Source organism: Cryptotermes secundus, unplaced genomic scaffold (genome assembly GCF_002891405.2).
Source record: "Cryptotermes secundus unplaced genomic scaffold, Csec_1.0 scaffold26, whole genome shotgun sequence".
Taxonomy (NCBI): domain Eukaryota; kingdom Metazoa; phylum Arthropoda; class Insecta; order Blattodea; family Kalotermitidae; genus Cryptotermes; species Cryptotermes secundus.
The window spans coordinates 3,441,748-3,459,541 of record NW_019743656.1 but is presented as its reverse complement, the minus strand read 5'-3'; the positions used below and the strand labels follow the sequence as shown (position 1 = coordinate 3,459,541).

Here is a 17,794-nt window from a genome sequence, read left to right as displayed (position 1 = left end):
ATTTTCCTTACTTAGAATTTGAAAAACTTCAATGCAATCTAGGCGCAATGAGACCAAAGTACGAACTATTACACTAACGATATAAAATAAAAATACCGTGCTAAAAATTCGTCCAAAATAAATAACTCATATACCAATTGAAAGATGAAACCTTAATCTATGTACTCCTGAAAAGAAAATTGGAATATCTTTCCTCGTTTTGTCAGCAACGTCCTTCAAAGCTAACACTGCGCAGGTCGGTGCACTGCACCGATGTCGGTGGCATACGATTATATAAAGGGTCGGTGCAGCACACGGATGTCGGTGCGGAAGGGTTAAAAGTGTTTAAACAAAACTTATAATAAAGTCAATGTAGGTAAACATTTGCGTAATAATTTTCCTATGCAGAATGGTATAAAACAAGGAGATGCTATATAGCTACTACTTTGCCTTAGAATATGCCATTAGAAAGGTCCAAGAAAACCAGGTGAGACTGAAACACATCAGCTGCTGCTCTATACTGATGATGTGAATCTATTGGGCGATATGATAGATACTGTAAAGAAAAACAAGGAAACGTTAATTGACACAAGTTAGAAGGTTGGTCTTGAAGTAAACACAGACAAAACTAAGTATATGTTTCTGTCTCGTCACCAAAATGCAGTGCAAAATGATGACATAAAGATAGGTAACAGAAGTTTAGAAAACATAGCACAGTTCAGATACTTAGGAATGACAATAACAAATCAAAACCTGATTCAGGAGGAAATTAAGAGGAAATTGAATTCACGTGATGTTTCATATTATTCTGTTCAGGACCTTTTGTCTTTCCATATGGTGCCTAAAAACGTAAAAATTAGAATATACAAAACTATAATGTTATCTATGGTTCTGTATGGGCGTGAAACTTATTCTCTGACATTAAGGAAGGAACATAGGCTGAGGGTAGGCGCAAGCAGTTAGTCGCTGGCTTCCCACCCTGGCGGCCCGGGTTCGATCCCGGGTCTCGTCAAGTGGGATTTGTTGTGGACAAAGTGGCGCTGGGGCAGGTTTTCTCCGAGTACTTCGGTTTCCCCTGCCATTCGCCATTCCACCAATTGCTCCACAATCACCCTCACCTATCATCTGGGGCTGGTACAATAAGCCAGAATTGGCCGCAGTACAAGGGACTTAGTCCCACCCCACTAGCAATAAAAAAAATAATAGACTGAGGGTGATTGACAGCAGGGTGCTGAGGAGAATGTTTGAACCAAAGAGAGATGAAATGACAGGATGTTGGAAAAACTGCATAATGAGGAGCTTCATAACTTGTACTCTTTGCCAGATATAATTAGAATATTCAAGTCAAGGAGGATGAAGGGGGCAGGGCATGTAGCATGAATGGAGACAAGGCCTGCATATAGGATATTGGTGGGAAAGCCAGAAAAAAAGAAATCACAAGGAAGACCAAGACATAGATAGGTGAATAATATTAAAATGGATCTTAGAGAGATAGGATGGGGTGGTATGGACTGAATTGATCTGGCTCAGGATAGGGACTAGTAGAGTGCTCTTGTGAACACATTAATGAACCTTCAGGTTCCATAAAACGTTGGGAAATTCTTGAGTAACTGCACAACTGGCAGCTTCTCAAGAAGGGCTCAGGTCAAAGGAGTTAGTTAATAAGTAATGTGGCTATATATATTATGTGCAGTGATAGTATCATCAGACCTGAATGAATAAAAACATTTCTCTTATTTCTTCATTAATAGTATCTGTGTGATGCTGAATAATTCCAGCAGTAGACGCATGATTTTCATGTCTTCACCAGTGACATTTATATTTCTGTATAAAAGATGTCCACCAAAGGATTTTAAAAAGTGTGTGTTTGTGATTCAGGTGACAAAGCAATATGAGGCAGCGAATAAGGATAAAGAGGCAATGGTAATGCGTTATGCTGTGAGCGAGAAAGAAGTGATTGACCAGAAGAGAGAACGGGAATCATTGGAAAAGAAATTCCGTGAAATGGGCAGAGAAAAAGATCTACTTGTTAGCAAACTCAAGAACATATCTTCTGAAAAGACAAGTGTCTGCAAGATGTTAGACAATAAGGTATTATTTTTTTTATTGCTAATGGGGTGGGACTAAGTTCCTTGTACTGGGGCCACTTCTGGCCTATTGTACCAGCCCCAGATGATAGGTGAGGGTGATTGTGGAGCAATTGGTGGAATGAAGATTGGCAGGGGAAACCAAAGTACTTGGAGAAAACCTGCCCCAGCGCCACTTTGTCTGCCACAAATCCCACTTGACCAGACCCAGGATCGAACTCGGGCCACCGCGGTGGGAAGCCAGCAACTAACCGCTTGAGCTGTGGCGCAGCCTCAGGCAATAAGGTAACATGTACTTTGAATTGAATGTGATGTGCACTTTGTGGCCATGAAATACTCATCATGTGAGATTTTAGGTTCTCATAGGTGTGACTACAAAGCACTTGATATATATGTGTGATGCAGTTGTGTAAATGAAACGTTTTATATGTTTTTGTTTACAGCACCCCATAGTCCATGTTTTTGGGTATATTTTTGACATGTTTGGCCACATGGGGCCATCTCAGATATATATGATGATTTGTGTAAACTGCTACACTGTATTGTGATATATTATTGCACACAAGACATGGAACACTAAAAGTTTATTTTTTAAGAACCAAGATGGATTCTAATTAAAACAATTTAAAAATGTTGTATATTCTTCTCTATCGTTTATTCTTAGTGGTGTATTGTTGTGGCTGTGGTGTATAAATAATTTCTGGATGTTTTGGGTTTCAAGCACCCTGGTGGCTAGTGTGCATGAACTACATGTCTTATGTGCCTTGAAATATCAGAATCCAGTGTGGCAGTTTATATGAATTATCATATGTGCCTGATGATGGCCCCATGAGGCTGAAACATGTAAATTCAGAAGGGCCAAAAAATGTGTACATGTAATGTACAGTGTGTAGTGTGATATTCTCTCAAAAGACGGTGCTAGTCACATGAATGCCAGAGCCACCTTATCAAATGGCAGGATAATCAAAGAAAATGGTGGCAGGACCATGTGTACACATTTTTTTAACCCATCTGTATGTATGAAAACATGGACTAAATGGTGTTCTAACGAACATCCTACCAAGTGTTGCATTTACATGCAGAGTATATTTTAGAGAATTAAAAATATTACCAGTACAGTCTCAGTATATATATTAACTTTCATTTGATTTGTTTCATTCTGGTCCATCACACTAACAATTACAAATATAAATCACTCTGTCCAATGTGACCTGTAAGTTTATTACTACATGAAAAACTTAACACCCTTACATGCTTCGGTCTCTGCGGACCATCTTCAGAGGGCAAACATCACTACAAATAGGAAACCACCTTCACATAAGTTGTTTAGACATAAAGTACGTACACTTATATGTTACAATGCATAGTACACAAAATAGAACATTTCACAAACACAGCAGTTTTTACATTCCCAGGAAACTGCTGTGTTTGTGAAATGTTCTATTTTGTGTACTGTGCATTGTAACATAAGTGTACGTACTTTACGTCTAAACAACTTATGTGAAGGTGGTTTCCTATTTGTAGTGATGTTTGCCCTCTGAAGATGGTCCGCAGAGACCGAAACATGTAAGGGTGTTAAGTTTTTCATGTAGTAATAAACTTACAGGTCACATTGGATGGAGTGATTTATATTTGTAACTTTCATTGTTTGTGATCAATAATAAACATAATTTTAAAGTAAATTCTGAGATAAGTAATATTAATTCATTCATTCATTCATCAGTAATCTGTCAGACGACAGGTCCACAGTCTCTTCCAAAAGAGCTCCTCCATTTAATGCGATCACAAGCTTTCTCCTTCAAATAAAAATATCCTCTTCTATCCCCAAGGTCATCCAGCATCTTCTTACGTCTTCTTCCTCGTCTTCTGGTAATATTATTACTAGGACCAAATCTCATTTGCATCATCCACTGTCTCATTTGTCAGTTTATCAGATGAGAACATGTTATACTGGGATTAAGGTGTTTAACAGTCTACCTGTTCCAATAAAGGATTTAAACAATTTAAAACAATTTAAATCGGCCTTGAAACAATTTTTGTACTTCCATTCATTTTATACGTTAGATGGATATTTTAAATACAAGATGAATTAAATTTATAATGCTATACAAATTAATTTATTATAATGTTATATATATGTTTATGTATTTAGGCTGTGATCTTAATAAGGTATTACTGTCAAATTGATGAGTCCTACGCTTTGCTCCATGCAGATTGTGACTACAGAGATTATTGTCTTCTGGGATATGATGCCATGTAGTCTGTTAGATATTTATGAATGTTTCAGAGGAATCTGCTGCCACCATCTTCAGGTGCCATGAAACAGGAGGCAGTAAGTTTCCTGAACCACTGGTAAATAATACCAGACTACACAGCATCACACCCCTGAAGACAGTGATCTAAACACCACATTATACTCTTGTGGCCATAAAGTATTTCTTCTGTATTTCAGTGTCACGAGCTGTCTGCTGCACAGAAAGAAAATGAGAAATTGAAAGATGATCTCATTTCTCGTGAGATCAAAATAAAGTGGATCCAGAATAAGCTCAATACTGAACTGGATGCTCATAAGGTAGTAATTTGCAAACCTACGTGATCAGTTTTTATTATCAAGTTTTTGCTTCTGGAGTTTAGCGTGTGAATGCTGCATAGAACATCGAAGTTTTTTCAGCATTTCAGCAAACATTGCAGTTTTCATCTGCAGGATTGGCCTTAACCTTACAGCTGTCAACTACTATGGTTGCCAAAACATTCTAATACCTCCGTTGTTCTGCGCAGCATGTTATTGAAAACAAAAATCATACATTGCATGATCTGGTGTTTTTTTATATATGGGGGCACGCAGTAGCATAGTTGGTTGAGGCACTATGCTACACGCCGAAAGGTCACANCTTCTGTATTTCAGTGTCACGAGCTGTCTGCTGCACAGAAAGAAAATGAGAAATTGAAAGATGATCTCATTTCTCGTGAGATCAAAATAAAGTGGATCCAGAATAAGCTCAATACTGAACTGGATGCTCATAAGGTAGTAATTTGCAAACCTACGTGATCAGTTTTTATTATCAAGTTTTTGCTTCTGGAGTTTAGCGTGTGAATGCTGCATAGAACATCGAAGTTTTTTCAGCATTTCAGCAAACATTGCAGTTTTCATCTGCAGGATTGGCCTTAACCTTACAGCTGTCAACTACTATGGTTGCCAAAACATTCTAATACCTCCGTTGTTCTGCGCAGCATGTTATTGAAAACAAAAATCATACATTGCATGATCTGGTGTTTTTTTATATATGGGGGCACGCAGTAGCATAGTTGGTTGAGGCACTATGCTACACGCCAAAAGGTCACAGGTTCAAGTCCCGATGAAGTCATTGGATTTTTTCAATTGAGTTAATCCTTTCATTATGATAAAGTTGAAGAGTCGTTTCCTTTGTTACAAGTACATTTGTAAGTGCTTATTGTTTGTGTTTCATGAAATAGCTGTATTTAGAAATGGAATAAAAAGATGAAAGAATTGCAGGACGGTAAATGACTGGAACCCTGATAGATCAGTCAGTTCAGTGACTAGTCTACGAGCTGGATGACCAAGGAATTATGGTTTCTTTTGCGGCAGGGACAAGAGATTTTTTCTTTTCCACCGTGTCCAGACCATTTATGCGGTCCTCTCAGTGTTCGTCCAGTGGGTACCAAGGTTTCTTTTCCCATTGATAAAGTGACTGGGGAGTGGTGAAGCTAATCTTGATTTAGTGCCAGAGTTAAGAATGCATGGAGCTATATCTCTGTTCCTCATGATGTGATGCTCAATTAAGCACAGACAATTTTATAGTAAATTATTTCTAACAAGGAATTTGGACTGATGTAGGTTCACTTGTGAGTTCTGGTCTTGTTTAAAATTTATGTAATTATGATTTATTTAGAAGTGCTGGCACTATCTTTGATTGTACAGTGTGAATGGTAGGACAGTTAGTGAGTAATAAACTGGAAAATATGTCATATTCTAATGTGAAGTTATTATCCTGGTATTTGTCTGTAGGAAATGAGGAAACCCACAGAATTTCTCAGCCAGCTCTGCTGCCAGGAATCAGACCTCACACCTCCTGAAAGCAAGTCAGAAGCAGTTTCTTAGATTATGAACATTATAGTTACATTGTATGATAAACATGTAGGTTTGTTACAGGAGACACAGGCAAAAGCGGACAAGTTGCTCCAGAAGCTGCAGGAAATGCGAGAAGAATCAGACCAGGTTCGACGAGACTGCCAAGCAATGATACAGGCATACCAGGAGTCCCAAGAGAACAAGGCCCATACCCTAGGTACTTCCTTATATTACCTCGTATATCTTTAGTGTCAGGTTTGCCACTTTTCTGCCAAGTTATTATTACAGGAAACATTGCTATGCCAATTGCTAATGTAATCACACTGTATCCTTGAATTTGATCTCTTATTCAAATTGATAACATTAATGCAATTTTTAGCAGCACTGGTTGTGCAGTTCTTGGGGTAAATCATGCAGACAAGATACTGAAATCACATTATTGAATACAAAATTATGCAGTATGGTTCTGTGAATTTAGAGAAGGTACTTAGAGATGCAGGCATCAACACAAGGGGAACTGTATTCTATAAGTCAGTTCAAATTTTGGAATTTGCGGATAATATTGGTATAATTGGTAGAACACAAAAATCTATGAAAGAAGCTTTTCTTAATTTGGAAAGAGCAGCAAAAAAGATGAATCTACAAATTAACCAAAATAAAACAAAGTACATGCCGGTAACCAAGAAAGACTGTGCTAATGGACCTACATATTTTGAAATTGGCTCATATAAATTTGAGGCTGTATGTAGTTTCACTTACCTTGGATCAGAAATTAACTGTAAAAACGATATCAGTGATGAAATAAAAAAGCATGTACTTGCAGTAAATAAATGTCTCCATGGCCTTAGGAAACGCCTGAAATCCACACTAATACCCAGGAAAACAAAACTATGATGTATAAAGTACTTATACGATCAGTGCTATCTTATGCCTCTGAGACCTGGCCACCGTCAAGATCGGATGAAAGACTGTTAAGTATATGTGAAAAGAGGATCCTGAGATATATCTTTGGACCAGTGGAAGAAAATGGAATATGGAGGAAGAGGTATAACCATGAGCTATACAAATGGGCCGGACACATAATACATACCAACGAGAATAGAACAATTAATACTAAATACTTAATACTAAACCAAAAGGAAATAGGAAAGTGGGAAGACCAAGATTGAGATGGGAAGAATGTGTGTGGCAGGACATAAGAAATTTGGGCATAAAGAACTGGAGGAATGTAGCATCGAATGGAGAAGAATAGCGAGCAATCCTGAGGAAGGCCAGGGCTCACAAAGGGCTGTCATGCCAGTGATTATGAGGAGGATGATGATGGTTCTATGAATGTGAATGTAAATACGTACACTAATCAGTCTCTGTTGTATTTTATTTTACTTATCATTTGACCACCTCTGTGGTCTAGTGGTCAGAGTTCCTGGTTACAGATCCAGAGGTCCCAGGTTCAATTTCCGGTGCTACTAGATTTTCTGAGAAGCAGTGGGTCTGGAACAGGGTCTACTGAACCCCATGAGGATAATTGAGGAGCTATTTCAAGGAAATATTGGCTCCACTCTAGAAAACCGACATTAACAGCCATGGGGATCTGTTGCGCTGAATGCCACCCTCTATCCAGCGAAGTTGGTAATAACTTCGTCAGGCGGCAGTCACTTGGTTGGTATAGTTCACTTGCGGACTCAAGCCAAGGAAGTTTTTCTTTTGTAACAATGTTCTCAGTACTTTGGGTTTTATAACGTTGAATAATAGGATGATTAGTGAGTGGTGAATTTTAGTAGGATGTGGAAGGAAGCAGTTATGGCTTAATTAAATACATTATCTTTGCATTTGCTTTGGGGGATTGAGGAAGACAAGAAATTTGTTTGAATAGCCAGCCTGTAGGCCAGAATTGAAACCTGGGACCACCTGAATATGAAGCAGGAATGATAACCACTTTACTCAAAATCTTTGGAATTTGTTTTACGAGATTTATTTAGATAGAGCCTATAATCTCTGTTTTGCTACCATGTATGTAATAAGTCTTATATTAACTAATGTAGTATAATTACAGATGAACAGTTGAAAGAGCAGCAAGCAAAGCTGATCTTGGAGCGACATGAACGGGAAGATAAAGAGGAAACTCATCGGCAGCTACAGCACGAGGTAGACAACCTGAAGAGAAAGCACCAACTTATCATAGATGAGAACAACCTCTTGTCCATCAAGGTATATTAATATTAGCACTGCCTTCAGGGACAGTTCTAACATTTATCATTCATGCATGACATTATTGAACACTGCCCAGCTGTCAGCTATGTAAAAGTAAAATACATAAGTAAAGGTATCCCTGTAACAGGCCATGGAGGCCCATAGGGTTGTTTGATGTTGAGGTTCCCACACTTTCTAGACATTCGGCTAATAGATGGCAGCAAGGTTGTCAGACCTACACACCAGCCGCCCTTTACCCCCAAGAATATTCTTGGTACTCATTTCAGTTAGAAGCTGAGTCGATCCCAGGGCCATAGTGCGGCTGGAAGGATTAGGTCAATTGAAAAAATCCAGTGACCTCCTCGGGTCTTGAACCCGCGACCTTCTGGCTTGTAGCATAGTGCCTCAACCAACTACGCTACTGTGTGCCTCCGCTCAAGTGGGAAACTTCTTCTTTTTGTTCTAGACATTATCCCTTTTAATTTTCAGCGTAGTCCATAATGGATTTAATATGAGCTGACTTTTAAACTATTCCAGCCGCATCTCCAGTCTTCTCTTCAGAAGTAGAAGTCTCCCCTATTCCTTGATATGCTTGGTTTGTAGTTTTATGATAGTTTTGGAAGTCTGTTTCATTGCATTCTATCTACGTGCTGAATCCAGTTGGTTCTATATTTCAAAAAGTTATATTAGCAGGGGTTTTGTTTTTCTAATTCCTTTATGTGTCTTCATTACTTTTATGGTTCATTTCAACATCTGTAATTCTGTTTCTTTTTCTCTCTTTCATTCATCACTTTTTACTGCCATATAAAAGTGTCAATAAGGCTAGATTATAGTAAAGTTCTACTATGGTGTGTTCCTGGACTTGTGATGGCCTAAAGTTATGATAATGAGACATGTTACTTCTAGAAAGCTCAAAGCTTAATTCCCCATGCTGTGTTGATGCTTATTACAGGTCCAGAACCTGGAGAAGGAGAGGCTTGAATATGAGCAGAATCTGTCAAAGCTAAAAAGATTGTCAGACCGACAGCGTCAAGATGTTGTGGACCTTCAGGCACAGGTAGCAGAGATGGAGTCACTTAAGATGCAACTCCAGCAGTAAGTGTCTGCATATGAGATGTACAGGGTGTTCCTAAAAGAATGGTGGGGTTTTAGATACGTATATATTTCGTATTTCTTACCGTGTACAATCATAACACGTGTCAGTCGGAAGCTTAACTGTCCAAATTTTATGTACATCCATCAAAGTGCCTCTATGTGCGCACCTTTCGTTACCCGGCACACATCAATGCGATAGTCGAATTCCTGCCACACCTGCTGCAGCATTTCAGGTGTGATGGTCTCCACAGCACGATTGATTCTGTTTTGGAGATCCTGGAGTGATTGGGGCAATGGGGGTACATAAACCATGTCCTTCACGTACCCCACAAAAGAAATCACATGGAGTTATGTCCTGGGATCGGGGTGGCCACTGGAGAAGGGAGGGCATCTTCACCTGCAGCACATCCAATCCATCGTTGCGGAAGGACCAGATTAAGCAAACCTCTCACAATGCTATGGAAATGTGGGGGAGCACCGTCCTGTTGGAAAATGTAGTCATTGGAATCATTGGCCAGTTGTGGAAAGAACCGCATGTTTCTAACAACATTTCACACCTCCTAACTGTCGGAAATGGAACTAGGAAAGAGCGCAATATACAAAATGAAAATTTGAGGGCCGCGTTATGAGTCCATATACGTTTTGCTTTTCGTCACCAAAAACTGATGGAGATATACGGCAATGAAACCCCACTATTCTTTTAGGTACACCCGGTATAATTCCCTTGTATGTTGCAGCTGAAGCCACTGTTAATTAGTTGGTGCTACAATCTTTACATTTGCTTCCAGAATTTCTTACCAAAAATAAGTCAAAATCCATATAAAATTTCAGTTTGAAAATCAGAAGAGAAAACATTTCTTGAAAGATCTAATATAGATTGGAGGATAATGTTAAAATGACTTCTGAGGAAGCTGAATGTGAGGATGTGGACAGGATTCATCTGGCTTAATACAGCCCAATGGCAGGCCCTTTTGAACACAGTAACACACCCTCAAGTTCCATAGAAGGTTTGTATAGTTGAATTAGCTTAAATTTCATTAATTGATCTGTCATATTATGCTTGTACCTTGTACCTTCAGGGTTGTTCGTTAGCTCGGTAGGTCAGTAAATACAGTTAATAATGAATTGGAAAGAATATGGAAGGAGGTGGTCATGGCCTGATCTGAGCTTCTGTCCCAGAATTTGGCTGGAGGGACTGAGGAAAAGCATGAGAAGGTTCAATCAGGATAATCAGTCTCTGGGCTGAAATTTCGATGATGGCCCTCCTAACTATGAAGCGGGAATGGTAACCACTGAACCATGGAATTAGATTGTATTCATTAGTAAACATGAATGGAATAAATAATAGAGGAATCACTTCATTTCATTGACTGCTAAGCCCCACCATACAACTAAGAGGACATTCCATATATGATGCCTCCTATTTTTTTTAATGAAAACTACAACAGATACAGAAAGCATAATAATACAGTTAAATAGACCAAAAATTTCAGCTACTTACAGTTATTTTTCCACATAATCACCACCATTCGTTATGCACTTTTGCCAGCGATGGGCAAGAGACTGTATGCCGTGCCCGTAAAAGTCTGCACCAGCAGAGGCTAGCCACTTTCTTACAGCTGCAATGACAGCATCATTGTTTGGAAAATGTTGCCCACGTAGTCCATCTTTCATAGGCCCAGAGAGACGGAAGTCTGAAGGTGCTAAACCGGGGCTATAAGGTTGATGTGGTAGGACAGTCCAGCCAAACTTTACAGTGTGTGTGGTGGTCGCCAAACTGGTATGGGGTCTAGCATTATCGTGTTGCAAGCGAAAGGTTGTCTGCTTCTCTGGCCTGACTTGGGAAATGCGGGCTTTCAGCTTAGTCAGCGTCATCGTGTAGCGTTCAGAATTGACAGTCTCACCAGGCTCCAGGAAATCCAACAAACTCACATCCCACGTATCCAAAAAGACCGTGCACATCACTTTCCCTGTCGATGGCTGTGTCTTGAACTTCTTTTTTCTTGGGAAATCCGGATGTCGCCACTCCATGGACTGTCTTTTGGATTCCGGCTCGTGGTCGTGACACCACGTCTCATCTCCAGTGATGATGCTGTCCAGAAACTTGTCATTTTCAGCCTCAAACTGGTGCAGCAGGTCCCAGCAGACTTCCATTCAATGAGTTTTGTGGTCCTTTGTAAGCATCCACGGGACCCACCTGTAACAAATTTTGTGATAATCCAGCTTCCCTAACATAGTTTCCAGTGCATTACAGCCAATATTAAGCTGTGCACACAGTTCCCTGGTCTTTATCTGCCGATCTGTACGGATGAGCTGATCGAGGTCCTGTCAATTGTGAGGAGTGGCAGCTGAGCCGGGACGCCCAGGCCATGGCTTGTCATGCACTTCCCTTTTGCCACTGTTGAAACACAGTACCCACTGCCTCACTGTGCTGACATCCACTGTATCATCTCCGTACACCTTTAGCAAGCGTTGATGGATGTCAATGGGTGCAATTTGTTTGGCAGTGAGAAATTCAATAATACATCTCTGGTTCGTACGCACTTCTATGTCAGACGCCATTTTGGTAGACTGCTCTGCTGTCGCTATCTGTTGCACGACAACCAAACTAACAGTACATTGGCGGGAAGGTTCAACCTTTACTATAACACCACCAACATCCAGCTCAGACGTTACATATTAACACAAAAAATAGGAGGCATTATATATGGAACACCCTTCATACTTGCTAGAAATACTAAAACTGTTTAGGAGTAAATGCAGTTGCACATATAAACCCACAATTCTTCCCTCAAATGACCTTCAAACAACAGCAAGTGTAGTTCATATGAAAGCATGGATATCAGCATATCACACTTGATACCATCTGTTGACAGAAGTACTATACTAATTGATTAACAGTGGTCCAGTCTCTTCAGCTATAATGGTTTTAATACCAGTACCATGAGCTAGTCTAGTGGTACATGGCATGCAAAGGATCAAACCAAACAGACTCCTAGTGTGACAGTTTGCTTTATTCATATTTGTATATGTAGCATGAATGGGGAGGAGAGAAATGCATATAGGATATTGGTGAGAAAGCTAGAAGGAAATAGACCACTAAGAAGACCAAGATATAGGTGGGTGGATAATATTAAAATGGATCTTAGACTGATAGTATGGGGTTGTATGAACTTGACTGATCTGGCTCAGGATAGGGAGCAGTGGAGGGCTCTTCTAAGCACAGTAACGAACCTTCAGTTTCCATAAAATGTTGAGAAATTCTTGAGTAGCTGCGTAATTGGCAGCTTCTCAAGAAGGGCTCATCTTCATGGAGTTAGTTAATAATGAACATGTTGATACATTACTGTTAAGTGAACAGGAGAAGCTGGGAGCAAGTCATGGTGAAGTGGAGCGCCTAAGACTGAGTAATGCTGAGCTTCAGCAGGACATGGCAGCGTGTCGAGAACGGGAAGCAGAGTTGCTGGATTACACACAGAAACTCACAGAAAAGAATGTTCGTCTGCAGTTGGAGTTCTCTGCCACAGAAGCCAAGGTAGCATAGTGTTAAGGTTATGGTCTTCTGGAATGCTACATTGTTGTACTGTACCCCAGGTGGATGCCAGTGCTTCAAGGGACATGCTACCTTCATCTGGCTACAGACTACATGGTGTCACATCACAGAAGACCAAGGTCTGAACATTCTCTGTTATGAGAAGCGCTAACATTATGAGAGAGTAGAATTCTTGAATTGTGTATGTAAAATATCTTTGGGTTAACCTTTAAGTGACGGCCCTTTAAATTCCGGTAATGGCAGCGGGACGGATTTGATTTAAATACCCGCAATTTTAAAGCAATAAAAACTGTAATCATTTCCTAAAATTGCTGTGATTTCTACAATTTTTGTGATAAACGAACCAAATAAACGCTGTTTTTTCTAGAAAGAATATAGAATCAGATATTGTAATTTACAGACTTTATAAAATGTGTACAAATTTTTAGACTGATTCCAAGTATAAAATTCCCAAATTTATCGTCTGTCTACAAGAATTCATACAGTTCTTGGAACTAAGAATGCTGTATGTAGATGTGGCAACACAGCGGATGGTTATGTAGGCATGTTTAGTCTTGCATGTCTCGAAGCTTATACACGTACCTTCTTTCGGTATGCAGAGATGTGGGCGTGTATATCTCCGTTTATAAGAACGTTGATTGTTTATACACAACAAGTTCTCTGTTCTGACCAGGCTCAGTTAGTTTATCACAACTCTCAAGGCCAAGCACAGCCAAGCAGTGTCATACGGCTTCAAAGTTTCGCAGCGAGAACAGTGATATTGTCAGCTCACCATGGCGTCGTCTCGTTTGGAAGATGCAGACATTTTTCAACTCATAAATGACTCCAAATCAGATTGTTTTACCGACAGTTCTGAGAGTGGCGTTGAGGAAAGTGATTCAGAAATGGATTTCGACAAAGACCCATCATCTTCGTCGGCAACTTGGGGACCACCGCACCAGCGTGGCAAGAGGAGTGTGAATAATTATTCAGGTGGAGCTGTTGGGTTAAATACCAATGAAGCTCCACACGTGAATAAGGATTCCACCCCTTTCTGCGTTTTCATGCTGTATTTCACAGGGATTATCCGTCTGCTGGTGGAAGAGACGAACAGGTACTACCATCAGCACGTAGACAGCGGAACATGCTGGAGCATGCTGGTAGGGGCCCCCCTCGCCCTCAACGGCCCAGGGGTCGAACCCCTGCCGTTTCATCGGGGTCATTTCGAATAGAGGAGGCCAAACAACAGCACTGGCCTACTTCCTCTACTTCGAAATTGACGTGTCGAGTGTGCTCTTCGTGTGGGAAACGAAGAACCGTCCAGATAAAGTGCGTGAAGTGTGATGTGGGACTCTGCGTTTCCCGATGTTTCCAAGATTTCCACACGAAGCCAACATTCCATTAGACGACGCAGGTGGGAAGAGAGACAACTTATAAAGCTGGTGACCAAAAATCATGTAAGTAGAAAAAGAATTTATAACTTAAAATTAGATTTTAAAAAGCCGGCCGCACGCGTGGACTGCGTGACGACATATGGCATCATTTGTCCCCTTGACTTTATTTTAATGACGCCATATGGCGTCGCTCGGCTCTTAAAGGTTAACATGTAACAACATGTTTAAAAATTATGTGTCTTAGTAACATACTAGTTAGAATAGTAAAACAAAAAGTTCTGGGAAGACCTAATCACATCCTTTACTTTTATATGACACAGACCGCATACAAAACAACATGTCCAACAGTTCTTTTGCTGTTGCTTGTGTAACTGTTGCAATGGTCATGCTTTTACCGAGCCATTGCCTATTAATGATAGGGAGATACACATACAGAAAGCTGATGGGAGGGATTCATGAAGTGCACTGTTCACATGAGCTCATATGACATGATATACATACCAGGTTTCATAAAAACAGGTTCAGGCATTCATAATTCAAGGGGGGGGGGAGATTCACAGACACAGACAGCATGGAAATCATGTAAGCCTACTTTGATTTTTCAAAATAAGGGAGGGAGGCTAATAAAATCATCAGGTTTATTATTTACCTTTAGGACTTCAGTTAATGATCATTACATTGATGATGATAAGGAGGAGGATGACAGTGATGACACTCAAATTCTCACCCCCCCCTTACTCTGTCACAAGTTTTTTTTTGCATGTGTCTATCAATAAAGTTTCGGTATTGATCAAATGGCTGTTAAATTAATATGTTCATGTAGATGATTACCCTCAAGATGGAAGCAGCAGTATCCTCCAAGTCCTTCACACCTGTCTACCAGGATACAGAATTTCACATCCCAGAAGACAGTAATATTCATAGTTACCACTGTGAGGAGTTCAGATCTCACAAATCATTTATTCTTAACAACAGTGAAATAAGTGATTTAATTTGCTTTAAGTGACATTTAGAAGCTACATACATGCACACCTGTAAAATGTTCGTTTATACTTGTTTTAAGTGAAAGTATCCATTAATATGCTCCAGACATTTTATGACCTGAAATGATAAGTTGTGAAGGTTAAGATGTCAATCCAGTAATACCAATTTTAATATCATTCAGTATGTGAACGAACGTCTGCAAATGCATCGTCAATATGTTGAGATGATATTGTACCATGATTTTCAGAACTGATGCAAATGAAAGGCCACAGGTATTTGAAATATTTGGTTTGCAAATCAATGAGTTTGACAATGGACTGCTGAATTGTGATTGATGAAGCTGTAATGTTATGCAAACATCTTTATATAATGTTGCAGGCACAGCTATTAGAGTGTGAACAGGGTCCTCTGCAACGGCAGATAGGTGAACTTGAAAACCGTGTTTCATCACTGAGCCAGCAGCTAGAGAAAGAGCAGCAGCAACGCCAGGACGAGAACCAGCTACTGGCGCGTCACCTTGCTGAGCAAACGCAGCGTGCCGATGTGCTTGCACAAGAGCTGGAGGACCAGAAGGATGAAAACCATGTGCTGCGTCGGAGACAGGCATCTGCACTTAAGGTGAAAATTGATAATATTATTTCCCTCATAATCATGTTTAAAGAAAAAGATAGCAGTATGAAATGAGGGTTTCAAGTTGAAAACTTTGGCATTCATTATGTCGATAATGAGCAGAAGTATCCAGTCGTAACCCAGAATGCAGTTCAATATCGCAATCAAAACTTTAAAGAAGGAATAACACATAAATATAGAAATTAAGGTGTACTTGTGTAGTTAAAAGAAGATTGGGAATGATGATTTAAATTTATTACAGGGAAGAGATACAAAGTTTTAATTGGAAAATCTGAAGAAAAGACATTATTTGCAAGACATAGGCTTACAAAGAGAGATTAAAATGGATATTAAGGGGATCATGTTTGAGAATATGGACTGCATTCATTTGTCTCAGAATACAGTATGGTGGTGGTGGGCTGCTGTGGGCTTCAATAAAAGGAAATTTCTTGACTAGCTGAATGACTATTTGTTTCTCAAGAAGAACTATTCCCCATGGAGGTAGTTATATAAATATTCAAATTTACTGTATTATAAATCAGTGTCTCCTAGAAATGTATGTTGCATAACAGTGGTATGCTGCTAGAACAGTAGAAATGTAATGCACGATTTGCCTATAGACTTCTTTACTGTACTACAAGTCTACATTATTCTGAATGAAAACATAACCCCCAAAAAATATTTTGCATGATGGATCATGTTTTCTTGTCATCATAACAGTGAAGTGTCACGAAAACCAGACCCTTCAGTGTGCCTCCATTTATGAAATAAGAACAAATTGAGCCACTGATATAAGACTGGGAAATTGTGCCTGAGTTATTGCTATTCCATTGGACCTGTGGACTGCTGTGTTCAGGAGCTGATGAAGGATTTGCAGCATTGCCGGAAGAGACTGGATCTGTATGAATCTTCAAGTGGCAGCAATTCTATTGGGCAAGGTTCTCGAGCTAGCTCTTGCAATTCTCTCAACACTGTAGAAGGCAGCACAGTTAACACAAACAGCAGCAAGACCTCAGCAGGAGGACAGATCTCCCCAGGCGACTCTACCAGCAACCAGGTATTTTGTGCCATGTCCATGTGCACTATAAACTATGCACAGAGATATCTGTGGTTTGTACAGTGGTGACTATGAAGATTACAGTCTTCCCAGATATAATGCTTTTATATTATCAGTGTTTCAGAGGAATGTGCTTTTTCCGTTTTTAGAGAGGACCCTGGAAATAACAGGTTCTTCTGAAACATCAGAAAATATTTACCAGACTACACAGCATTACATACCAGAAGGGAGTAAATGATTGTTCAGCCTGTAGACTAGTCACTGTACTGACTGAGCTGTCCTGGTTCAGGCAGTAGAAGTACATACATACATATGTTTTGTCTGTCTGAAAAAAGTGGTTCCCAACCCCACAAAAAATAAATTTTTAGTGTGAAATTCAGTAGAAATAATGCTTTCTAATTTCATTTAACCATCACTCATAATTTTTAATCTTAATATTAGAAAACAAAAATTAGAGTCATTACAGTCCATTCAAGGAGACGAGACAGTTAGCGTAAACAAAGCAAGCCCCGCGTCGCCACAGCTGACAGCAAGGAGTGGACAAAGCGCGCAGTTACTCAGTGTACTCACTGCATTCGGACGCACGTTAACCTGCATTCAGACTGAAGAGTGAACTTTGGATGCCCCTGCAACGGTACACCCATCACGTGATCGCTGCTTGATTTCATTCAAAGAGCGAAGGATATACCGTGTGCATTTGTTTACAAGGACTCTCTCGTCTCCGTGAATGGACTATAGATTTCAACATGCAGCATTTTTGTTGTAAAAATGGGGGGG

General features: G+C 39.9%; 1 protein-coding gene across 3 annotated transcripts in view; it reads left to right on the top strand.

Moving 5' to 3' along the window:
* Positions 1–17,794, top strand: part of LOC111874157 (coiled-coil domain-containing protein 186) — a 43,399-nt gene that overhangs the window by 7,246 nt on the left and 18,359 nt on the right. For all 3 annotated transcript variants that reach the window (XM_023869404.2, XM_023869403.2, XM_023869405.2), the window contains exons 3-10: positions 1,858–2,070; positions 4,519–4,638; positions 6,238–6,373; positions 8,210–8,364; positions 9,299–9,441; positions 12,796–12,976; positions 15,730–15,969; positions 16,817–17,017. In XM_023869404.2, coding sequence (XP_023725172.1) covers positions 1,858–2,070; positions 4,519–4,638; positions 6,238–6,373; positions 8,210–8,364; positions 9,299–9,441; positions 12,796–12,976; positions 15,730–15,969; positions 16,817–17,017 — 1,389 coding nt within the window. The remainder of the gene's footprint in view (positions 1–1,857; positions 2,071–4,518; positions 4,639–6,237; positions 6,374–8,209; positions 8,365–9,298; positions 9,442–12,795; positions 12,977–15,729; positions 15,970–16,816; positions 17,018–17,794) is intronic.